Consider the following 26,640-nt stretch of genomic DNA (forward strand, 5'->3'; position numbering starts at 1 on the left):
TCAGACTAGGGGAAACCCTGTCTCTCCCTCAACCCAGGGTTTACACTGAAGGTGTGCCTGCCTGGGCCTCCACCCTGTCCTTGTCTCCTGTCCAGCCCTAAGCTGAACCCACCACCCTCCACCCAGTGAGGAGACTAAGCACCAGACCCCACAAATAAGTATGGACAGGGATAACGGAAATGCACCACACCGCGAACACACAGGGGAATACAGTAATGTGCAAGGGCAACCAAATAAAACAACACAGGGAGGCAAAATGGCAACAATGGAATATACTACACCAGAAACCGTATGCTCAGACTACCACTCCAGACCGGTATCGCTTAGCACAAGGCAAGAGCTATAGTCGGCGACGCCCATAGTCACACAGGGCAATTAAAGACAGAGGACGTGGCTAAGCCCTCAGCCAGAATGACAGCCTGGTTAACCCAATCCAAGCCGGATCAGAAGACCAACCAGCGCCGCTGAGAACCATGTGGTAGGATGGGGTATTACCGCTGTCTGCCGGACACCCTGGTGCGAACAGTGTCCGACATGACAACTAATAGATCACAGACTGAATATGAGTCAACAGTGTGATGCAGCAGCAAAAAAGGCAAATGCAATTCTAGGATGTATTAACAGAAGCATACAGTCTAGATCACGTGAAGTCATTATTTCCCTCTACTCCTCTTTGGTCAGACCTCATCTGGAATATTGTGTCCAGTTTTGGGCACCACATTTTAAAAAAGACATCAACAAACTGGAGCAAGTTCAGAAAAGAGCGACCAGAATGGTGACCGGTCTGCAAACCCTGTCTTATGAGGAAAGGTTGCAGGATTTGGGAATGTTTAGTTTGCAAAAGAGAAGACTGAGAGGAGACTCAATAGCTGTCTACAAATATCTAAAGGGCTGTCACATTGTAGAAGGATCAACTTTATTCTCATTTGCACAAGGAAAGACTAGAAGCAATGGGATGAAACTGAATGGGAGGAGACACAGATTAGATATTATAAAAAACTTTTTGACAGTTAGAGTGATCAATGAGTGGAACAGGCTGCCACGAGAAGTGGTGAGTTCTCCTTCAATGGAAGTCTTCAAACAGAGGCTGGACAGACATCTGACTGGGATAATTTAGCGAATCCTGCTTTGAGCAGGGGGTTGGACCAGATGACCCAGGAGGTCCCTTCCAACTCTACGATTCTATGATTCTGTTTCTGGGGGGAAGCTTGAGAGAGCCGGACCTTCCCCTGCAGCCTAGGGGAAGCCCTAGTGAGACGGAGTTTCCTGCTGTCCCAGGAGGGCGGGGAGAGCTGGAAAAGGGTGCACATTGTCGGAAGCATAAGAGGAGAAAGCGCGCAAAGCAGGGCAGTCTGGCGCCTGCGGAGTGCAGTGCAGAGGGCAGCGCACAGAGCAGTGAGCAGCGCGCCCTGCTTCCCCCACCAGAAGGTACCAGTGTGGCGACGGGCCTTATAGAAGGAGCCCCGGTCACCATGCCAGTGGAACAGAGCCGTGCAGAGCCGAGACGGGTGTTGTAGCAGCCAAGGAGAGGAGTGCTCTGTCCCAGGAGTACCAGTGGCATGCAGACCAACGCCCGCCGTCAACAACGGGGACAAGGGAGAGCAGGACGTGAAGTGTGTCTCCAGTGACGACCAGTGAACCAGGTGCTGTACACTACGTGACTGAGTGCCGCACATGCGCTGCCCAAGAGGGACCCCATATGAGACTGACACTTGCACCCTGACATTGCCAGCTGTTAGTTGCCCTGACCCTTGTGACCGGACTTCACCAGTTAAGATAGTTAAGGAGCCACGTTGGGCTCGTACAGGACTGTGGCCCTCATCGTTGTTTAACCACTACAGTATATGAACTAGGGGCAGTGGAAGGTACCAGAGACAGACCACTGCCGCCGGAAGATGGACCAATGACTACAGTTCCATCCTGGAGAAGGCGCTGCGCGCACCGTTACCGGCATTATTGAGTTCTCAGCAGGAGCTGCAGTGTTAGGACTTCCTGATACACTTGCTACCGAAGTGTTGTTTTTCGTACCGTTGTACTTCACTTTGCCATTCAAAATGTTTAACCCTTCACCTCACTGCGTGGAATATTCCCCTGTAAATAAACCTTTTAACCCTTGCTCTGCCTCCCGCGATCCTGCAATTTCTACATCTGCACACATCCTATCACCCTCACTCCCCGTACTCTGCCCACATACATTTTTCACATCGCTACTCAAACTGTCTGCATACATTCCACCGTTCGCTCCCCAATACTGTCTGCACCCATCCCACTCCCCATACTGTGTCTGCACCCATCCTCCATACTGTTTCCTTATACCTGCCCCCCATTCCCCAATACTGTTTCCTCGTACATGCCCCCATTCCTCAGTACTGTTTCCTCATACATGCCCGCATACTGTTTCCTTGTACATGCCCCCCATTTCCCCATACTGTTTCCCTGTACTCTGCCCACATACATTTTTCACATTGATACTTATACTGTGTCTGCATACATTCCCCCATTCGCTCCCCATACTGTGTGCACCCAACCCTACTCCCCACACTGTCTGCACCCATCCCTCATACTGTTTCCTCATATCTGCCCCCATTCCCCAATACTGTTTCCTCGTACATGCCCCCGTTCCCCAGTACTGTTTACTCCTACATGCCCGCATACTGTTTCCTTGTACATGCCCCCATTCCCCCATACTCTTTCCTCATACATGCCCCCCATTCTCCTGTATTGTTTCCTCATACATACCCCCCTTTGCCCTGTACTGTTTCCTCATATATGCCCTGCATCTCCCCGTTTGCCTCTCATTTTGTGTCCTCAAATCTCCCCCCACACAATAAATCCACTATCCCCACTCCAAATCTCCCCACACACATTAAATCCCCCCATCCCCACTCCAAATCTCACCACACACATTAAATCCCCCATCCCCACTGCAAATCTCCCCATGCACATTAAATCCCCCCCATCCCCACTCCAAACCTCCCCCCACACACATTAAATCCCCCCATCCCCAGGCCAAACCTCCCCACACACATTAAATCCCCCCATCCCCAGTCCAAATCTCCCCACACATTAAATCCCCCCATCCCCACACATTAAATCCCCCCATCCCCACTCCAAATCTCCCCACACATTAAATCCCCCCATCCCTAATCTCCCCAAACATTAAATCCCCCCATCCTCACTCCAAATCTTCTCACATTAAATCCCCCATCCCAAATCTTCCCACACATTAAATCCCCCCCATCCCCACTCCAAATTTCACACAATAAATCCCCATCCCCACTCCAAATCTCCCCATACACATTAAACACCACCATCCCCTCCAAATTTCCCCACCCACATTAAATCACCACCCCCTCCAAATTTCCCCACCCACATTAAATCCACAATCCCCCTCCAAATTTCACCACCCACATTAAATCAACCATCCCTTTCTAAATTTCCCAACCCACATTAAACACCCCCATCCCCTCCAAATTTCACCACCCACATTAAATCCACCATCCCCCTTAAAAATCTTCACAAACACACAATAAATACTGCAGTCCTGTTATGGTCCCGGCTGCTGCGCGCTCCTCTGTCATGGTCCCGGCTGCTGCGCGCTCCTCCCGGCGCGTCCCCGCACCCGGCTTCCGGGTTCCCCGGCGTCGGTCACCTGCGCACTGTAAAGACCCCGGCGCTCTGCCTCCTGGGAGTGATGACGCGGTGGCGCCGCCCCCAACATGGCGGCATCCACCGGCTATTTAGGATTGGTGTATAGTCAGGTAAGGTCCCTGACTGTCGACTTTGGTGACGCTGTCTCTTGCAGCGTTCACTGTGTCCCAGGCCTTCTTGTCTGCGTCTCCAGCCCTCTTTCTGTGTCTGCCGCTGTCTCGCCTGTCTGCTTTGTTGCCATTGTCTCCTGTGTCTGCCGCTATCGCTTCTGCCTTCCCTTGCCGTTGGTGTCTCCTGTGTCCCCCTCTGATCGCTTGCCTTCTGCCGTGTCTCCCTGTCTGTACCTTATCCATTGTCCCTCTCTATTGTAGCCTCCCGTCTGTGCCATCCTCTGAGTCTGCCTCGCAGCCCCTCCTCCACTGTTCCAGGTCCATCTCTGCATTTTCCCTGTTTATCTGTGTATCCTCTCCAGGCTTACCCCTGTCGCCCCTTTAGTTCCGGCCGTCACGGTTCTACCCTCCATGGGTCTGCCCCTAACACTCCCTGTATTAGGGGTGGCCACACCTGGGCCGCTCGCCCTTGGGGGCTCTGGAGCCGTGACCCAGAGGGTCCACTTCCGGGTTGTTCCTCATCGCGCCTGTAACAGCAACCGTAACAGTACAGTCAGGCCATGGACCCCGCCAGAGCCTCGGCTGTGCAAAAAGAATTAGTTTTCCTTCGGGAGAATCAGACGCGTATCATGTCCTTCATGAAAACCATGGACTCGCATCTGTCCGCCCTCCAATCCTCTGAACCCGGTAACGCCGCCCAGTTGGCAGGTTTGCAACAAGAATTAGCTCAGCAGCGTGATACTCAGACCCATATTCTCAGTTACATGGCGTCTGTAGACGCCCAACTACTTTCCCTGCAGTCGGCCGCCTCTGCCTCCTCCCCCGTTCCGGTTTCTCACCCACCTCCGCGGTTAGCCAAGCCACTTCGGTATAATGGTGACGCTAAATTATGCCGGGGTTTTTTAAACCAGTGCCGTCTCCATTTTGAACTACTGCCCCAGAAGTATCCAACAGACCGGGCCAAGGTGGCCATCATCTCCCATTTGGAGGGGGACGCCTTGGCTTGGGTCAATCCCCTCTGGGAGCGTGACGACCCTGCGGTCACCCAGCTATCCGTATTTTTGGACACTTTTCGGCGAGTTTTTGACGAACCAGGCCGTCTTGCCTCCACCACTAAGGCACTGTTCAACCTTTGCCAGGGTTCTCAGACTGTGCGTCAGTACGCCATACAGTTTAGGACCTTGTCCTCTCATTTAGGCTGGAATAACGAGGCACTGGTGGGCGCGTTTTGGCGAGGTCTCTCGGGTCGTATTAAGGACGAGCTGGCTGGTCGTGACACCCCAACAGCTCTGGAAGATCTAATTTCCCTGGCCACCCGGATTGATCTCCGGTTCCAGGAACGAGCCCGGGAGAGAAGGGTTTCCAGTCCTATATCCTCTGTTCGCAGACCGCTCAGTCCCCGACTGAGGACCTCCGCTCCTGCTTCCGTACCCGAACCCATGCAGGTGGACCGCCTTAAGCTCTCGGACCAGCGTCGTAGGGAGAGAAGTCTCCAGGGCCTTTGTTTCTATTGCGGCAGCAACTCCCACCTACTCAGATCTTGTCCTGAGCGTCCGGAAAACTCCGCCTAGGCCAGGTAAGAGAGGCCTCCCTAGGCGTATGTGATACCTCTCAACCCCTCACTTTATCTGTCCTCTTGCATGTTGGTGGGAAGCGGGCTTCTCTAACGGCCTATGTGGACTCGGGCGCCGACGGAAATTTTATTAGCCTTGAGGAAGTTAATACATTTTCAGTCCCTGTGAGGGTCTTGGAGAACCCCCAGGTTCTTGCGTCCGTTGATGGCTGACCCCTACAGGAGGCCGTTACTCATGTTACTCTAGAGGTAGAATTGCAGATAGGGGCCCTGCACAAGGAGAGAGTTACATTTTTTGTCTTAGCAGGGATCTCCCATCCTATCCTCCTCGGTCTCCCTTGGCTGCGGCTCCACGAACCCATGTTGGATTGGCATACTGGCAACGTCTTGCGCTGGGGAGAGTCCTGTCGGGCTCGGTGTCTGCTGTTGGTGCGTCCCGTAGGTAATCCCTCTCCTTCCCCTGTTCCCGTCGGGTTGCCGTTGGCCTACACTGTTTTTTCGGATGTCTTCGACAAGAGAGAAGCTGAGACTCTTCTTCCGCACCGTCCCTACGATTGTCCCATCGAGCTCCTTCCAGGAACCACTCCACCTCGTGGTAGAATTTATCCCCTCTCATCAGCAGAGACTCAAGCCATGTCTGAATACATTCAAGACAATTTAGCCAGAGGTTTTATTTGAAAGTCTTCGTCTCCTGCTGGAGCAGGCTTCTTTTTTGTGAAAAAGGATGGGTCTCTACGTCCGTGCATCGACTACAGTGGCTTGAATCGCATCACGATCAAGAACAAATATCCCCTGCCACTCATCTCTGAGCTCTTTGATCACCTGAGGGGAGCACGAGTGTTCACCAAGCTCGATTTACGTGGAGTGAGTTCATTTTTCCCTTCACCATTGAGGTCTGATGAACTCCTTCCTCTGGTGAAGGAAGGTAGCGAGGCTGATTATCAAACACCTGGACAGCTAGATGATGACTGGGTGGCTGGAATTGAGGACTGGATATAAGGCTGCCGATGCCCTTCTTCCTGGCTGGTGATTTTCCTGCTGGATTCTTGGAGACCAGTCTGATTCCTGCATCTCAAACCTAAGTTTTTCTGCTCTGCTTTGTACTCTTCAGTTTTGTTTTTGTTTTGCCTTGTTTTTTGGGAGTTCTGCCATCCCCGGCCGGGGGTGAGCTGAATTCCATTTTTGTCTCTGATCTGTTGATCTTTTGCTCTGTCTTCAGAATATACCTGAGTGCTGATATAGTTTTTTGAAGCCTAGCGACTTCAGGGCCTGTTTTTCCTATCAGTCGGTTGGCTCATTTTGATAGGGTTTTTGCAGATGGCAGACAGCAGCTTTCCTATCCTGTTCTATGTAGTTAGCTTGGGCCCCATCATTTGCTCAACCTATCTTTCTATCTGTGTTAGTGTTTTCATCTTGCTTCACCGTCATTATATGTTGGGGGCTGCCTTTTGCTTTGGGGTCTGCTCTGGGGCAGTTTAGTTTTTCCCCTTCCTGTCTTTAGGCTATCTAGTTCTCCGGCTGTGATCGAGGGGTCTAGGGCACCGTAGGATCCCCCCACGGCTACTGCTAGTTGTTGTGGATAGGTCCAGGGGTCTGCAATCCGATAGCTGCCAACCTCTCTGGTTTTTCTGGACTTAGCTGGTATTTTGTTTTTTCCTCCTTCGGTGACTCATCATAACAGAATCACCAGCCATACCGCAGATCCTAGGGTACTCAATAGCAGGAGAGAATTGTAAAAAAAAAAAAAAAAAGCGTCAGAATTTTTTTTTGTGTGTGCATATTTTTTCCTCTATATCTCTGAGTCCGTAGGGGGAATTTTTCTCTCAATGGAGACGAAGCAATTGTCTGATCGTGTGGAGCAGCTCGCTGCTGAAGTGCGGGGAATTTCCGCCTATCTTGCTCATTCACATGTGGCTGAACCAAAGAGTCCCACTCCTGATGTGTTTTTTGGGGATTGGTCTAAATTCTTGAATTTCAAGAATAATTGTAAATTATTTTTTGCCTTGAAGCCTAACTCGTCGGGGAACTCCGCGCAGCAGGTTAAAATTGTCATCTCTTTGCTGCGCGGAGATCCCCAAGATTGGGCGTTTTCCTTGAAACCTGATGATTCTATTCTGAATAATGTGAACACATTTTTTCAAGCCTTGGGGTTGTTGTATGATGAACCTAATGCTAATGATCAGGCTGAAAAGACCCTGTTGGCATTAAGCCAGGGTCGGGATTCGGCAGAGTTGTACTGTCAAAAATTCCGAAAGTGGGCGGTCCTTACTACCTGGAATGATGGTACCTTGGCAGCCCTCTTTCGGAAGGGTTTGTCAGAAACTGTAAAAGATACTATGGTGGGATTTCCTGTTCCCTCTGGTCTTGACGATTCTATGTCATTAGCCATTCAGGTGGATCGGCGTTTACATGAACGCAAGACTACACGAGAGATGTTGCCACCTGTTGAACAAATGTCTGAACCTATGCAATATGATAGAGTTTTGTCTAGGGCGCAACGTCAGGAGTTCAGAAGGCGTAATAAGCTGTGTTTTTTTTTGTGGAGATGCCTCGCATATTATTTCTGTCTGCCCTAAACGAGAGAAACGTTGTGCACACACGTTTTCTGTGGGTGGTGTTCAACCTAAGTTTCTTCTAGCAATTACTCTGATCTGCTCCCTGTCCACATTTTCCTCCAAGGCTTTTGTGGATTCAGGAGCAGCTCTTAACCTGATGGACTTGGATTTTGCTAAACGTTGTGGATTTCCTATGACACCTCTGCGGACGCCTATCCCTTTGAGGGGTATTGATGCTACTCCTTTGGCGAAGAATAAACCTCAGTTTTGGACCCAAGTGGTAATGCGGGTCGCCCCAGACCATCAAGAAAATTGCAGATTTTTGGTGTTGCATAATTTGCATGATACCATTGTTCTGGGGTTTCCTTGGTTGCAAATCCATAATCCAGTTCTGGATTGGAAATCTTTGTCTGTGGTGAGTTGGGGTTGTCGGTGTGCCCTTAGTGATGCTCCTGTTTTCTCCACCTCTCCCCAGTCGCATGATGTTCCTGACTATTTGGCTGACTTTTATGATGTATTTAGTGAGAATGAGTCTGCGTCTTTGCCTCCTCATAGGAGTTATGACTGCAATTGAGCTGAACCCGGGGTGTAAATTCCCCAAGGGTCGGCTTTTCAATTTATCTGTACCCGAGCACGAGGCTATGCGATCCTATATTAAGGAGGCATTGGAGAATGGTCATATTAGACCATCCTCTTCACCCTTAGGTGCTGTTTTTTTTTTCGTGGCTAAAAAGGATGGTTCATTAAGGCCTTGTAGAATCATAGAATCATAGAATCGTAGAGTTGGAAGGGACCTCCTGGGCCATCTGGTCCAACCCCCTGCTCAAAGCAGGATTCGCTAAATCATCCCAGTTAGATGTCTGTCCAGCCTCTGTTTGAAGACTTTGTATTGACTATCGTGCCCTCAACAAAATTACTGTTAAATATCAGTATCCGTTACCCCTGATTTCTGATCTATTCTCCAGAGTTAAAGGTGCTTGCTGGTTTACCAAGCTTGACCTCAGGGGGGCGTATAATCTTATTCGCATTAAGCATGGGGATGAATGGAAGACGGCATTTAATACTCCGGAGGGACATTTTGAGTACCTGGTGATGCCTTTTGGGCTCACTAATGCCCCTTCTGTCTTCCAGTGCTTCATGAACGATATATTCCGAGACTTTGTGGATAAATTTTTGATTATCTATCTGGATGATATTTTGATCTTCTCCAAGAATTGGGACTCTCATGTGGAACATGTTCGGACTGTGTTCCGGATTTTGAGGGAGAACTCCCTGTATGTCAAGGGATCGAAATGCCTTTTTGGGGTACAGAGGATTTCATTTTTGGGATTTATTTTGTCTCCGTCAACTATTGAAATGGACCCGGCCAAGGAACAGGCCATTTATGATTGGGTTCATCCCACTTCTTTGAAGGCCCTCCAGAAGTTTTTGGGTTTTGCTAATTTTTATCGGAAATTTATAACTAATTTTTCTGGTATTGCCAAGCCATTGACGGATTTGACTAGGAAGGGTGCTGATGTGCTGAATTGGTCTCCGGAGGCTGTTTCTTCCTTTCAGGAGCTGAAGCGAAGATTCACTTCTGCTCCGGTTTTGCGGCAACCTGATGTCTCACTCCCGTTTCAGGTGGAGGTGGACGCTTCTGAGATTGGTGCAGGAGCGGTGTTGTCCCAAAAAGATCCTGTGACATCTAAAATGAATCCTTGTGCTTTCTTTTCCCGAAAGTTCTCCCCATCCGAACGTAACTATGATGTGGGGAATCGGGAACTGTTGGCCATGAAATGGGCATTTGAGGAGTGGAGACATTGGTTGGAGGGAGCCAAACAGCAAGTTGTGGTCCTTACTGACCACAAGAATTTGATTTACCTGGAGTCGGCCAAGCGCTTGAATCCTAGACAGGCTAGGTGGGCCTTGTTTTTCACACGTTTTGATTTTGTGGTCTCTTTTCTTCCGGGCACTAAGAATGTCAAGGCAGACGCCCTCTCTAGGAGTTTCCTTGCTGATTCTCCTGTTGTGACTAAGCCTGCTACTATCTTAGGCGAGGGGGTAGTTCTTTCTGCCATCTCGCCCGATTTGAGACGTGCTCTGGAAGAGTTTGAGGAGTACAAACCTGAGCGTTGTCCCATTGGAAAATTGTATGTTCCTGACCAGTGGAGGAAGAGAGTGATGTCTGAAGTTCATTGCTCTGCATTGGCTGGTCATCCAGGTATTTTTGGTACTAGAGATCTGGTGAGTCGGTCTTTTTGGTGGCCCGCCTTGACTCGTGATGTCAGGAATTTTGTGCAGTCCTGTGGGACTTGCTCCCGGTCTAAACCTTGTTCTCGCTCTAGTGGCTTGTTGATGCCTTTGCCGGTGCCCAGGAGGCCATGGACCCATATTTCAATGGATTTTATCTCTGATATGCCTGTCTCTCAGTGAATGACTGTTATTTGGGTGATTTGTGATAGATTCTCTAAGTTGGTCCATCTTGTACCACTCCCTAAGTTGCCATCTTCCTCTGAGTTGGTGCCCTTGTTTTTGCAACAGGTGGTTCGCTTGCACGGGATTCCTGAGAACATTGTATCTGACAGAGGAGTTCAGTTTGTGTCTAGATTTTGGAGGACTTTCTGTTCCAAGCTGGGAATTCAGTTGTCCTTCTCCTCTGCGTTTCACCCTCAGACCAATGGGCAGACGGAGAGAACAAACCAGACTTTGGAGTCGTATTTGAGATGTTTTATTTCTGCCGATCAGGATGATTGGGTTTCATTTTTGCCCTTGGCCGAATTTGCTTTAAATAATAGAGCTAGTTCTGCCACTTTGATGTCACCTTTTTTTTGTAACTTTGGTTTTCACCCTCGATTTTCTTCAGGGCAGGTGGAGCCTTCTGCCTGCCCAGGTGTTAACACTGTGGTGGAGAGAATGCACCAGATCTGGGACCAAGTAGTGGATAAGTTGTCTCTCTCCCAGGAAAAGGCCAACCGGCGTAGGACCGTTGGTCCCCAGTTTAAGGTGGGTGATATGGTTTGGTTGTCATCAAAAAATATCGCTATGAAGGTGCCTTCTCTTAAGTTTAAGCCTAGATTTATTGGACCTTACAAGATTTTGGAGATTATTAATCCAGTCTCTTTTTGGTTGGCTCTTCCTGTCACATTTAAAATTCATAATGTGTTTCATAAGTCCTTGTTGAAGAGGTTTGTTGAACCAGTAGTTCCTGTGGTGGCACCTCCTGACTCTATATTGGTTGAAGGTAAAATGGAATATGAGGTATAGAAGATACTGGGTTCCCGTCTGGCTAGACGGAGACTCCAGTATTTGGTTAAGTGGAAGGGTTATGGTCAGGAGGATAATTCCTGGGTCTCTGCCTCTGATATTCATGCCGAAAGATTGGTGCATGCCTTTCATCGGGCTCACCCTGATCGCCCTGGTGGCATGGATGAGGGTTCGGTGACCCCTCTTCAAGGGGGAGGTACTGTTGTGAGTTCATTTTTCCCTTCACCATTGAGGTCTGATGAACTCCTTCCTCTGGTGAAGGAAGGTAGTGAGGCTGATTATCAAACACCTGGGCAGCTAGATGATGACTGGGTGGCTGGAATTGAGGACTGGATATAAGGCTGCCGACGCCCTTCTTCCTGGCTGGTGATTTTCCTGCTGGATTCTTGGAGACCAGTCTGATTCCTGCATCTCAAACCTAAGTTTTTCTGCTCTGCTTTGTACTCTCCAGTTTTGTTTTTGTTTTGCCTTGTTTTTTGGGAGTTCTGCCATCCCCGGCCGGGGGTGAGCTGAATTCCATTTTTGTCTCTGATCTGTTGATCTTTTGCTCTGTCTTCAGAATATACCTGAGTGCTGATATAGTTTTTTGAAGCCTAGCGACTTCAGGGCCTGTTTTTCCTATCAGTCGGTTGGCTCATTTTGATAAGGTTTTTGCGGATGGCAGACAGCAGCTTTCCTATCCTGTCCTATGTAGTTAGCTTGGGCCCCATCATTTGCTCAACCTATCTATCTGTGTTAGTGTTTTCATCTTGCTTCACCGTCATTATATGTTGGGGGCTGCCTTTTGCTTTGGGGTCTGCTCTGGGGCAGTTTAGTTTTTCCCCTTTCTGTCTTTAGGCTATCTAGTTGTCCGGCTGTGATCGAGGGGTCTAGGGCACCGTAGGAGCCCCCCACGGCTACTGCTAGTTGTTGTGGATAGGTCCAGGGGTCTGCAATCCGATAGCTGCCAACCTCTCTGGTTTTTCTGGACTTAGCTGGTATTTTGTTTTTTCCTCCTTCGGTGACTCATCATAACAGTGGAGCCTACAACCTCGTTCGCATACGCTCAGGGGATGAGTGGAAAACCGCGTTCAATACGCGAGACTGGCACTATGAATATTTGGTTATGCCGTTTGGTCTCTGCAACGCCCCTGCAGTGTTCCAGGAACTCGTTAACGACATCTTTCGAGATCTTCTCTACTCTTGTGTCGTGGTCTACCTGGACGATATCTTGGTCTACTCCCTCGATCTTGCCACACATCGTCGAGATGTTCGCCAAGTTCTCCAACGTCTCAGAGAAAACCACCTTTTTGCTAAGTTGGAGAAGTGCATTTTTGAGCTGACTTCTTTGCCTTTTCTTGGATACATCGTCTCGAGTTCGGGGTTAGAGATGGACCCTGAGAAAGTCTCTGCAGTTCTCAATTGGCCACGTCCTCTTGGTGTAAAGGCCATTCAACGTTTTTTGGGGTTTGCCAATTATTATAGGCAATTTATTCCCCAATTTTCGTCTTTGACTAAACCTATTACCGCGCTTGTCCTCAAAGGAGTCAATCCCAACCTCTGGCCTCCTGATGCGCAAGATGCTTTTGAAGCTTTGAAACAAGAATTTGCGAAGTCGCCAGTACTCCATTGCCAGCAGATCCTGGGATGGCAGAGCGCTTTGACAGGAGAATGTCGACTGAGTACCGCTCAGACACCGCTGTCCCAGCCGCCATCACTGCCCTCGCTGAGTGCTCTGACACAGCCGACAACGCTGCCACAGCCGCCCCTGCTGACAGTACTGACTGTGAGAGACAAGGTCTGTGAACAGGACTTAGGCGTGTGTCGATTTGGCACAGCAAACCAATCTGCCCATTATAAACTGTGTTTAGACAGTGCTGCAAATCTCTGTAGTGTTGGGACACTCACCGCTGAGGTAAAAGACGCATCCCTCTTCATCACCTCATCTGCTGGACCCAAGCCCCGCATCAGGATCCCGAGGATTCGCCGCCATCGTCAGGACCACGGGAGGACACCGCCAACATCAAAAGATACTACATCATTTACCTCAGGATTGTGACACACCCCCACTGCGACGCAATCTAGGCCGCACCAGTCACAGACAGAAGTTCAACCATGACTGGCGCCTGAGTGAAAAGTTTTATTTTATTGTATTGTCAGCTTTACTTGTCCCTGTTCCTTAAGTTATCCCCATTAGCCTTTTGCTGCATTAGGAATTATCCCTCCATTTTCTCCCTGCATGGAGTTTCTACTGTATGATAAACCCCTTTCACCCTTGGTCTGTGTGCAGTCCGTTACTGCATCCTACGTGCCTGCAGTCTGCTCACATGTTCAGCGCTCGGCATTATCGCATTCGGCATCGGGCTTGTCTACAGTGCTCGGCGTTATCGCATTCGGCACCGGGCTTGTCTTCAGCGCTCGGCGTTATCGCATTCAGCACCGGCCGTGTCTTCAGCGCTCTGCGTTATCGCATTCGGCACCAGCCATGTCTTCAGCGCTCAGTGTTATCGCATTCGGCATCGGCCGTGTGTACAGTGCTCGGCGTTATCGCATTCGGCACCAGGCCTGTCTTCAGCGCTCGGCTTTATCGCATTCGGCACCGGGCTTGTCTACAGCGCTCGGCGTTATCGCATTCGGCTCCCGGGCTTGTCTTCAGCGCTCGGCGTTATCGCATCGGCTCCCGGGCTTGTCTTCAGCGCTCTGCGTTATCGCATTCGGCACCAGCCATGTCTTCAGCGCTCAGTGTTATCGCATTCGGCATCGGCCGTGTGTACAGTGCTCGGCGTTATCGCATTCGGCACCAGGCCTGTCTTCAGCGCTCGGCTTTATCGCATTCGGCACCGGGCTTGTCTACAGCGCTCGGCGTTATCGCATTCGGCTCCCGGGCTTGTCTTCAGCGCTCGGCGTTATCGCATTCGGCTCCCGGGCTTGTCTTCAGCGCTCTGCGTTATCGCATTCGGCACCAGCCATGTCTTCAGCGCTCAGTGTTATCGCATTCGGCATCGGCCGTGTGTACAGTGCTCGGCGTTATCGCATTCGGCACCAGGCCTGTCTTCAGCGCTCGGCTTTATCGCACTCGGCACCGGGCTTGTCTACAGCGCTCGGCGTTATCGCATTCGGCACCGGGCTTGTCTACAGCGCTCGGCGTTATCGCATTCGGCTCCCGGGCTTGTCTTCAGCGCTCGGCGTTATCGCATCGGCCGTGTCTTCAGCACTCAGCGTTATCGCATTCGGCACCGGCCTTGTGTACAGCACTCGACGCAATCTAGGCCGCACCAGTCACAGACAGAAGTTCAAGCGTGACTGGCGCCTGAGTGAAAAGTTTTATTTTATTGTATTGTCGGCTTTACTTGCCCCTGTTCCTTAAGTTATCCCCATTAGCCTTTTGCTGTATTAGGGAATATTATCCCTCCATTTTCTCCCTGCATGGAGTTTCTACTGTATGATAAACCCCTTTCACCCTTGGTCTGTGTGCAGTCCGTTACTGCATCCTACGTGCCTGCAGTCTGCTCACATGTTCAGCGCTTGGCGTTATCGCATTCGGCACCGAGCTTGTCTTCAGCGCTCGGCGTTATTGCATTCGGCACCGGCCGTGTCTTCAGTGCTCGGCGTTATCGCATTCGGCATCGGCCGTGTGTACAGCGCTCGGCGTTATCGCATTCGGCATCGGGCTTGTCTTCAGCGCTTGGCGTTATCGTATCGGCATCGGCCGTTCAGCGCTTGGCGTTATCGCATTCGGCTCCCGGGCTTGTCTTCAGCGCTCGGCGTTATCGCATCGGCACCGGCCGTGTCTTCAGCGCTCAGCGTTATCGCATTCGGCACCGACCTTGTGTACAGCGCTCGGCGTTATCGCATTCAGCATCAGCCGTGTGTACAGCGCTCAGCGTTATTGCATCGGCATCAGCCATGTCTTCAGAGCTCGGCGTTATCGCATTCGGCATCGGCCGTGTGTACAGCGCTCGGCGTTATCGCATTCGGCATCGGGCTTGTCTTCAGCGCTCGGCGTTATCGTATCGGCATCGGCTGTTCAGCGCTTGGCGTTATCGCATTCGGCTCCCGGGCTTGTCTTCAGCGCTCGGCGTTATCGCATCGGCACCGGCCGTGTCTTCAGCGCTCAGCGTTATCGCATTCGGCACCGGCCTTGTGTACAGCGCTCGGCGTTATCGCATTCAGCATCGGCCGTATGTACAGCGCTCAGCGTTATTGCATCGGCATCAGCCATGTCTTCAGGGCTCGGCGTTATCGCATTCGGCATCGACCGTGTGTACAGCGCTCGGCGTTATCGCATCGGCATCAGCCATGTCTTCAGAGCTCGGCGTTATCGCTTTCGGCACCGGCCGTGTGTACAGCGCTCGGCGTTATCGCATCGGCATCAGCCATGTCTTCAGAGCTCGGCGTTATCGCATTCGGCACCGGCCTTGTGTACAGCGCTCGGCGTTATCGCATTCAGCATCGTTATCGCATTCAGCATCGTTATCGCATTCAGCATCGGCCGTGTGTACAGCGCTCGGCGTTATCGCATCGGCATCAGCCATGTCTTCAGAGCTCGGCGTTATCGCATTCGGCACCGGCCGTGTGTACAGCGCTCGGCCTTATCGCATCGGCATCAGCCATGTCTTCAGAGCTCGGCGTTATCGCATTCGGCACCGGCCTTGTATACAGCGCTCGGCGTTATCGCATTCGGCACCGGCCGTGTGTACAGCGCTCGGCGTTAACGCCGGCATAAGCAGCAGATAGGACTACAGAGTTGCAGGCAGCGCCTCAGAGGGGCGTGGTCAGATGCTCCTCTTTGAGGAGACTGTTAGGCGCGCTTTAGCCAATCAGGGCAGAAGGGCGGTGCTTCCGGTCTGTGGTGGCTCGCCGCTCTGCTAGCCTGTAAGCACGCTGCCTGCTGCCCACTGCCATCCTGAGCGGACACTGTCACAACATGCCAGCCTTAAGGTAACCCTAGCACTCGTGTTTGCTTGTGCCCGAGCTTATCCCCGTTCTGCCCCCGGGCCGTCATCTCTGCTGATGTGGACAACTTTTCCATGTGTGCCTCCTTCCCTGCTGCTGTTATGCGGCTACATCCCTGTGAGCTGGCTCCCAGGACGCACCTGTGCACCGCGACCCCCGGCTGTGTGGTGGCACAACAGTGGTCTCTGGTTTGCCTGCCTCATTGCCCGCTGTCAGTGACACCTGTCATATGTCGCAGCTTTCACTAAGCCCCTCTAATTGTTTAATGGCCTTTAACCCTGTGTGTGCCTGTGCAGCATCTGCTGGAGGGGACAGCTGCCAGATCACTTTGCCCAATTAAACAATTTCCTGTCAGCCGGGTCCTCTGCCAGCACCTCAGGGACTGTCCCCAGGTCTCTGTCTGTCCTTGGCTGGTGCATCATGCCATATTGGCACTTTCTGGGCTGCTGGCTGTACTTTTCCGAAAGTAGTCGTCTAGGGCCTGCCCCCTCGGCCCTGGTGCCTGTCTCTCAAGGAAGGCTCCATATAACAGTATTTCAGTGGCTAATCTCTGGTGTGGGAATGAGGATAGTTGGAGCTCAAGAAGATCAATGACTAGCAGAACTGCCACAGCAACACATGGATTTTATTTTTGTACTGCTGGAATCAGGGTCACTGCCCCTACATCGTGCTGCTGACAGATTCTCCACCTTGAGAACCAGTGCACAAAAGGATGACTTGTTTAGGTTAAACACATTGCATGATCTCTCATAGATATTAAATGCTTCTGTGTAGTGCGCAGAGATGTTTGTAACTTCTCTATTATGTACAGATGAGCAGTAAGCCCGATCAATCGTTTGATTTCTTCTGTGATTCCTGTAAAATATTTACAAAAATCCCTCCCAGAAGCCACATTATTGTGTATGCCGACCTCATGGAATGGCACCTGGTACAGAGAGCATGTGCTGCCACATCAGTTGATTACTCACACCCCAGTGTTTGTCTGCACGGTGCCCCTTATATTCCCTGACAGCACCTTGTCAATACGGGGCCTTTTTTCTGTGATGTGTTTCATTGATGTCCTTTCCAGTGAATTACTTTGTCTTGTGGAAAACCTACTCTAAAATTCAATGAGGACCCTTGTGTGTTGTGAGAGGTGTGTATTTTAGCCAAAATATAGACCAATATCTCATACATTTTATACATCTTTTTCATCTCTGTTGCACATTGATTTATCTTTTGCAGGGTGGCCATAGGTGTGTTGGCTGGGGGAGTTTAGGGTGTCTGTTCCTGTGGTGTGTACTTACATTGTACTGGGCATCTCTCCTAATTGTATGGACATGACCAATAAGCTGTACGGTAGACATTGTGTACTACGTTTAACCGTGTCACTGGCGCCCTCTACAAGCCTTATCTGTGTGCTCCACGTTTATCATGAGGACCAGCTGCAGCCTGCAACGTGTTGGCATTTTTTTGGGGGGGGGCGCAGCTACAGCCTGCAACGCGTTGGTATTTGGGGGGGGGGGCACCTGCAGCCTGCAACGCGTTGGTATTGGGGGGGGGGGGGGCACCTGCAGCCTGCAACGCGTTGGTATTTGGGGGGGGGGCACCTGCAGCCTGCAACGCGTTGGCATTTGGGGGAGGCCACCTGCAGCCTGCAATGCGTTGGCATTTGGGGGGGCCAGCTGCAGCCCGCAGTGTTTCCTTTTTTCTGTGATGTTATACTCTGTCACATTTTGTATTCATTTTTTATTTTGTCCGACCAATGTCCGACTTAAATAAGTAAAATGTAGACCTGTCTTACTCTGGTGCGTTTTATAGACCAAAATTACTCCTTCAAATGAATATCTCAAGACCGAGATGGTACTCATATCCAGTTTTTCACTGACTTTTTTTCCCTCTTGGCTAGTAAAAAGTATGGTCCATTTTTTGGTGGATAAGTTATAAACAATGACGTGTGAATAATGCCCAAGACAGCCATTTGCTCGCCTACTTAACTGATTCCACTATCTTCTTAGGCCTCGAGTATCATAATAAAGGTGCACAAGCTATATGAATGCCCCCAGTCTGTAGTGGTCCTGTAGGCCTGCAGGTTCCTCCATCACTCTGGCCCAAGTCACTAACCACTGGGGCAAGCCGTTATATTAATGGAGCAGAGATGTAAAAGTTTTCAAAAGGAAATAGGAACTTTACAAACTAGGGCATACTAATTGTTGAATGTGTGTTGTGTACATTTTATATCTCCGCTCCCAGCGCTGCCAAGTTTCTTCTATCTGGGTTTAGTTGTGATTACTCTGTAATTATCACTGGCATAAGATTTCTGTTCTGTTTTTATAGATGACTTCAAGCGCAAATCAGTAAGACTATTGTCATGATAGAAATACAATTGAGTGCTACATCAGGGCCAATCTCATAGTTTGGGGTTTAATCTTGCAGGTGTTCTGGAGCAGTTTTTAGAAAAAGAACTATAGAAGTCATTGGAACGGGTACATGTACGATGGATTAAAGGGAACCTGTCACCAGGTTTGGCTGATATGAGTTACGGCCATCACCTTTCAGGCTTGATATACCACATTCTATAATGCTGTATTTCTGACCTGTAAGACAAGAAAAATAACTTATTATACTCACCTGCAGGGCAGTTCGGTCCGATGGGTGTCGCTGTTTGTGGTCTGGCATCTTCCATCTTCTTGCGATGCCGTTCCTGGTGAGTGTGGAAGATGCGTCCCTGCATCATCCACAGAAGGCTCAGCATCACGCTGGGCCTCTGACCTTTCCTGTCGCTTGTCCACTGCAGGACTTTGCTCTTCCTGCAACAGAGCATAGAAGTACGCCTGGAGACTGTGTGGATTACGTAGGAATGTGTCATCTACGTGCACCAAGCAGGAGGTTGGCATTGCAAGAAGATTGGAAGTGCTGGACCAAGGAGAGCAACACCCCTCTGACCGGACCGCTCTCCAAGTGAGTATAATAAGTTATTTTTCTTGTCTTTCTTTTTGGGTTGGGAGCTTATATATAGAATGCTGTATATCAGCTCTGAAAGGTGGTGGCCGTATCTCATATCAGCTAAACCTGGTGACAGGTTCCCTTTAAATACTACTGACATTCTAGTGTGATATAGGTAACATATGGATGCACCTTGTTTAATATGAGCCCTGTGTAGTTCAGTTTAACCCCTTAAGGACCAAACCACTTTGTAGGTTAATGACCAGGCCTTCATTTTGAAATTGGACCACTGTCACTTTATGTGGTTATAACTCGGGAACGCTTCAATGGATCCCGCTGATTCTGAGCCTTTTTTTTGTGACATATTGTATTTCATGTTAGTGGTAAAATTTATTTAATATGACTTGTGTTTAAAAAAAACCCATGTGGCAATGTGAAGCTTACTGTTTGCCACATGGGTTTTTTTTTTTTTTTGCCTTCCTCTGGATCAACATGTTAGGGCAAGTTAGGATAGGATATGGGTTGAACTAGATGGACTTAAAGGGTGTGTGCACACGCTGCGGATTGATCGGCGCGGATTTTGCTAAATCCGCAGGTCAAAAGACCTGCGGATTAGAATGCGGTTTTGCCCTGCGGTTTTTCATCTCTACAATGGAGGAGATGGTAAACCACAGCGGAATCCGCAGAAAGAATTGACATGTCATTTCTTTCTGCGGATTGAAAACCGCAGCAAATCCACACGGAAAATTCCGCACCGTCTGCACTGCGGTTTTCAATTCCCATAGGCTATAAAGGTACTGTACACCGCAGCTAATTCTGCTGCAGATCCGGTGGACCAAAACCGCTGCGGATCCGCAGCAGAATCCGCAGCGTGTGCACACACCCAAAGTCTTCCTTCAACCTTAATTACTATGTTTATTTATGAAAGTAATGGAAAGTTGTCAAAAAATTTAGAAAATTTTGCATTTTCCAACCTTTTAATTTTTGTACCCTTAAATTAGAGTGAAATAGTTAATAAATAACATTTCCCACATGTCAACTTTGCATCAGCACAGTTTTGGAAGCATTTTTTTTTTTGTTAGGAAGTTATAAGGGTTAAAAGTTGACCAGAGATTTCTCATTTTTTTCCTACAAAATTTACAAAACCATTTTTTTAGGGACCACCTCACATTTGAAATGAGTTTGAGTCAATATAACAGAAAGTATCTAAAAGTGACACCATTCTAAAAACTGCACCCCTCAAGGTGTTCAAAACCACATTCAGGAAGTTTATTAACCCTTTAGGTACTTCACAAGAATTGAAGCAATGTGGAAGGAAAAAATGAACATTTAACTTTTTTTTGCCAAAAAAATGTTCAGACACAATTTTTTTTTTTTTTTAATTTTGTCAAGGGTATCAGGAGAAAATGAACCACAATATTTGTTGTGCAATTTCTCCTGTGTGCACAGATACCCCATGTGTGGAGGAAGACAAATCTTTAGGCGCACAGCAGGGCTCTGAAGGGAAGGAGCATCATTTGAGATTTTGAATGCTACATTGGCTGGAATAGAGAGTGGACGCCATGTTATGTTTGGAGAGCCCCTGTTGTACCTAAACAGTGCAAACCCCCCATAAGTGACCCCATTTTGGAAACTAGACCTCCCAAGGAACTGATCTAAATGTGTGCTCAGCACTTTGAACCCTCAAGGGCTTCACAGAAGTTTATAACGTAGAGCCGTAAAATTAAAAAATCCTATTTTTTCCACAAAAATGATATTTTCACCCCCAATTTTTATTTTCCCAAGGGTAACAGGAGCACAAAAGTTATTGTTCAATTTGTCCTGAGTAGGCTGATACCCCATATGTGGGGGTAAACCACTCTATGGGTGCATGGCAGAGCACGGAAGGGAAGGAACACCATTTCACTTTTTCAATGCAAAATTGGCTGGAATTGAGAGCGGACGCCATGTCGCGTTTGCAGAGCACCTGATGTGCCCAAACAGTGGAAACCTCCCACACGTGACACCATTTTGGAAACTAGACCCCCCAAGGAGTTTATCTAGATTTGTGGTGAGCACTTTGAAACCCCCAAGTGCTTCACAGAAGTTTATAACGGAGAGCTGTTAAAATTAAAATATCATATTTTTTTCCACAAAAATGATATTTTTGCCCCCAAAGTTTCATTTTCACAAGGGTAACAGGAGAAATTAAACCCCAAAAGTTGTTGTGCATTTATCCTCAGTATATGTGGGGGGGAACCACTGTTATCGCCTTACTGGGATCTTTGGGAGGCAGAATGAACATATCCACAAAAGGTGAAGAATTGGTTTCATTTTTCATGCTGTTCGCCATGCGGTATTAGTGAAATGGCGACTTTATTCCTTGGGTCGGTGCGATTACAGCGATACCAGATTTATATCCTTTTTTCAAGTTTAGCTTCTGTCACACATTAAAAGACGCTTTTTGTAATAAATTTTTGCATCGCCGTATTTTGATAGCTATAATTTTTCCATATTTCGGCCAACAGAGTCATGTGAGGTCTCGTTTTTTGCGGGACGAGCTGACGTTTTTATTGGTACCATTTTCGGCCACATAACGTTTTTTGATCGCTTTATATTCCAATTTTTGTGGAGGCAGAATGAACGAAAACCAGCAATGTAGGAATTATAGCGGGAATTATGTGGGAACTGACATCCTGCCATGACGGGTTATGCCCGTCAATGGACGTTAAGGGGTTAAAGAAGCACAACCATCAAAATTATGTAATTGGCCCCATATACTACTCCATATGTAATTGGTCTCAAAAGATGGTCCAAACATAACAAAATGATACTCGCCTCTTGACGCTGGTCGCTGTTCTCCTGCGGACTCGGCAGCGTTGCTGTCATCTCAGGGCCCTAGCACTTGCCCGGGTGCTGACGCTGGCCCTGAATGTTGTGTTCTTACAATTTCTCGTTTTACCCAGCTAATTCTTCTGTTTTCCATTAGGTCTACAACATCATGTGATTAATAACTGAATAGCTGAATCCTTCTTAGCTCTATGTACAGTAGAAACAGGAGGTCAATTTTCTCTGCACAAGGCATGAGTCACTACAGTAGTCTATGGCAGGAGGAGAAGGAGCAGCTGGGTCAGGAGGTGGAGGGGATTGGATAAATGCTGGGGCAAGAGACTGTTATAGAGCTTGGCAGAAAGGCAGTTCTATTAATATGATTGCAATATATTAAGAGTATACAATTTTTCACGGGAGTGCTTTGTTAATCCCCATACGTTCCTTTTTTTGTTTTGCTTTCTGTGCAGAATGTCTTGTGTGTTTTGCTCTCCAAGCAAAGTGGATATGATTTCTTGAACTCATCGCCTGCTGTGTGATAAAAACACTGCTGTACTGTTGTCTTACCGAGTCAATATGATGGACTTATGGTCCTTACATACATAGCGCTCACTAATATACTAATTAGGCAAGAGACAAGAAGTCTGTGCTCAGTAAAACAATAGTATTTTATTCTATTGAAATCAGAGATATTAATGAATTAACATATAAATTTGCACATGAATTTTAGCAGCACTAGTCTAACATTACATGAGCAATACATCATCTATTCATAGAGAAAGTAAGCATCAATATATTACCGGATATTGTAGCATCACTCCTCTATCGGGGGACTCGATTGGCGAGGAGGAAATATCCCGTAAAACTCCATCACAGAAGATATGCGTCCATAAGTCTCCTGGAACGTCCCTACTCGCCAGTGGAAATTCCCTCGGTTATATACAAACTGTTCCTAGATATGAATCTAGTCCTGCGCACTACAACTTCTATAAGTAATGTTTACACAAGCTGTACAGCTGCGCAGTGAACATTTCAACTCGTGCTCTGCTCGTGTTACGCAAGCGCTGTATGGTTGTTTTTCACATTCCTTCTGCATGTTGTAATCATGTACTCAGAGAGGTCATTCAGCGGTCAAATCCCCAGTCTCTGGTAATGTTGTACTGAATACTTTTGAAAAGGAATAATAAGACCCGTGATCACCTACCTACCATCTGGATACCTTTTCTAATATCAATCATACATCATTCATATCACATGAGTATCACAATCGGTCCTTGAGCATGGGAATTATTTTCCACTTCCATCAGTACTTTTGGTTTCCTACAGAATATTTTGTATGCCATATAGCAATTCCACATTGAAAGGAGTATTACTATTATGGCAAGTACCAACCCAGGGTGAATGATCCAATTTAGCATCTTTTGAGCTGAGGGAGAATGACCCATGAATATATCACACCAATGATGAGAAGTAGCATCAGCTATTATAGACCCCATTTTTACAATTTTTCCTACAACTATGGTAGTTCTAATTATATGCTGTTGTGTTTTATTTAAAACAGAAAGCATCTTCATACCTTCTTCTGAATGCGTAATAACATCTCTTAATTTAGTCATATTTAATTCCCAATTGTTTACTTCTAAAAGTTTAGGGTTCCACTGAACCGTTTCTTGTATAACTTGATCAGGAGTTAGTAAGAATGTGTAATTTTCCCATCGTATTGTGGATACATCCTTCAAACATCCTACAAAGGGAGTTTGCATATCTGGTATTATAGGGGTATCTGTTACCACACAAACTTCTTGTGAAGCTATTTCTCCTAACAATTTGAATGTTATAGGTAAAACAGTGAATTCACAGATATTAACGGTATTTTGCAATAGACAAGGTTCATATACTGTAGAATGTAATCTGCAAATCTTTCCGTCCAAAGTATCCTCACATAAACTTAAATCATGTGTTCTATTGTTGACATCAATATACATACCATACATGGTAGGCATCCAAAACCATTGTGACCCTGGGGGCTCCAATAATAATGGTAATACAACATACCTACACATTATTTGTTGATTTGTTACATTGTATATATATAATATACCTTGACAACTTGTATCACTGCAAATCATTTTAGGGACTTCAGTTTTTAACCATGAAGTTTTTGAAATTGTTTTATTAAATACAGTCCTCCAAACTTTTTCATTCCCTGTCATTAATCCAGTTTGCATTGTAGTTTTCTGCTGCATTTGATATATGGTCTGCAATGTACAAGTGGTCCAATTCAAAGCTTTACTTATATTAGACCCTGCTTCAAAGTTAAAATTTGAGGCATTCTGCATAGCTAATAAAAACTGATCTACTCCGGTGGCTTGAGTCCATGGCTGCCATATAGTAGGCATCCATTTTCCTTGTAAAGTCAAAGCATTCTGTATATCCTTCCCTGCATTACTCATTCGATTGGCCAGAGCCTCTATATCAAAACCATTTAAAGTTCCAGTTACTGTACCATATGCTCCCATTAATGTATCATACCATGATCGCTTCTTTCGAATGGGGCATGGGTGTGTGGGAGGAAAGGTAACTACAACTGAAACAATGGTTTTCCGAGATTGGGTACCAGTTTTTATACAGGATGTTGGGATTCTTTTCATATGTCCCAGATCAATCTTTGAAGCATTTGTTTGAATTATTCTTAAGTACCGTCTTAAGCTAGATACTCCTCCCCATACACCACCATCCGTCCTATTTGGCTTAGGGTTAATAGCTATTACCCTATTTGTCATATTGGCACATACTATTAGTTTAGTTCTATTTAGCTGAAAACTAAAATTTGTAGCATTTAGTCCTTTATCAGAATAATTAGCAAATACTGTCCAATTTATTCCAACATTTGGAGGTTTCATTAACAGTTTGTCTATGTCTTCCTCCCAGCAAGCAATATTTTCTTCTGCTGCAACTTGTACAGTTCCAGTGTCATTCGTTAGCACTGTAAAAGGCCATGGTCGTCGTCCTGGATAGTCATAGGGTGGGGGTTCTTCATATAGCGGCCCATACATCCACGATGCTGTTGTGCTTATTAGCTTCAAGTTCACGTTGAATACCAATGTTCTATTAGTTGATACATTATAAACATTCCAATCTCCAGGCCTTGGCAAGGGAGGCACCTGTTCTGTAGTCAAATTAACTCCGGGGGTCCATTTATCAACGACCCAACACAGCCCTCCAAGGATTCCAAGGCACCACTGTACAAGCATCTACAATTTAATTAAAGAGAGTTATTCTCGCAAGTAACATTTTTCTTGTGGGATGTATTCCCACTTTTCCTGCCCTGGTCTCATGGTCAATAGGGTACAGTCTTTCCCAATGGCAATAACCTCTGCCGCAGATGGCGGTCCTTGCCTATTTTGTACCCAAATTTTTGCTCCAACATTGGTCACATCAGATGACCCAAATCCTTTATCCCCCCTCATAGACAGTTCTAGAGGAGCTTGTCCTTCAATTGATTGAGCAAGATCAATTGGAATCATCAACATTTGAGCCATTTTCTGTCCTTTAGCAATAACCAATGGCTCTATTCCCAAATTTATTATGAGGACTTTAATTTCCCCTTGATAGTCAGCATCAATGACTTCTCCTACCACTACTGCCCCTTTTTAGAGCAAAACTAGAGCGAGTGGCCAACTGACCATAATGTCCCTTGGGTATCTGACACCCTAATCCCGTTGAGATTGGAACAGTCTTACCTGGAGGTACAACAATCACTTCTATTGCACTGAGATCTAATCCCGCAGACAAAGGAGTACCTTCTCAGGGGTTTTGGCGTCTTGAGTTATCTTCCACCAGGTAATTGTATGTACCACATGTGCCTCATGTACTGTAAGGTGTGGTGTCATGGAATTAGTAATAGGCCTGTTGTTAATGATTTGTAATGCCTCACTTAAATTGTCTCTCCACTGGCCATATTCTCCTTCTACACCGTGCACTTTCTTTAATGTGGATTTCAAGATCCCATTCATTCTCCACTAACCCTGCTGCTTGTGGATAGTATGGCATGTGATATACCCATTGAATATTGTGCTCATTAGCATAGTCTTTTACTTGTTGGCCAGTGAAGTGTGACCCATTGTCAGTTTGTATTTGTAATGGAACACCATAATATTGGGTGGTAATCTCTAAAGTTCTAAGTGTACTCCATTGTGTAGCTGCTTTGCAGGGGAAACCAATCAGTAGTCCTGAATATGTATCTACAGCTGTACAAATGTATTTACATCCCCTGCTTTCACTGAGTGGACCAATAAAATCCATCTGCCAAATCTGTGCAGGTAATTGACCCCTTGCTATGTGTCCCATAACTGTGTGTGGTACTTCTCGTTTCTGTGAATGTTGGCATATTGGATATTGTATAATGACTTGCTTAATTATGTCCATGGTTAAGGGGACACCTCTTTCTTGGGCCCACCTGTAAGTGGCCTTTTCTCCCAGGTGTCCACTTTTGTTGTGCGCCCAAACAGCTGTACCGTGCAGCCATTTTTCTTTATCTTGATCAACTTCCGAAGTTTGCCTAATGGCGGCGGCTTTATCTGCTTCAGAATTAAACAAACGGTTAAGTGAGTCAGCAGGCATATGTGCATCAACATGAAAAACAGTAGTAGGTGTAGTTTGTACCATTTCTACTATAAACTCCCACACCTCCTTCCCCCACACTTCCTTACCATGGATGAGCCCCAATTACACTTTTTCCATCCCATCATCCAAGTTGCAAGTCCATTAGCTACAGACCATGAGTCTGTGAAGAGATGGCATTCCCTTCCTTGCTCAAAACTTAATGCCAAAAAGA

General features: G+C 47.3%; 1 protein-coding gene across 5 annotated transcripts in view; it reads left to right on the forward strand.

Annotated features, from left to right (window-relative positions):
* The window catches only part of ADK (adenosine kinase), a 569,255-nt gene that overhangs the window by 114,259 nt on the left and 428,356 nt on the right, over positions 1-26,640 (forward strand). The window contains exon 1 of one of the 5 annotated variants that reach the window (XM_073581047.1): positions 15,899-16,055. The exons of 3 other annotated variants lie outside the window; for them this stretch is intronic. In XM_073581047.1, coding sequence (XP_073437148.1) covers positions 16,042-16,055 — 14 coding nt within the window. In that variant the 5' untranslated portion in view covers positions 15,899-16,041. Of the gene's footprint in view, positions 1-15,898; positions 16,056-26,640 lie in introns of those variants that run through there. One more of the 5 variants, XM_073581044.1, reaches the window with a different exon arrangement.

The sequence above is a fragment of the Dendrobates tinctorius genome, unplaced genomic scaffold (genome assembly GCF_039654945.1).
Source record: "Dendrobates tinctorius isolate UK_male_01 unplaced genomic scaffold, ASM3965494v1 ptg000068l, whole genome shotgun sequence".
In the NCBI taxonomy this organism is placed as follows: Eukaryota; Metazoa; Chordata; class Amphibia; order Anura; family Dendrobatidae; genus Dendrobates; species Dendrobates tinctorius.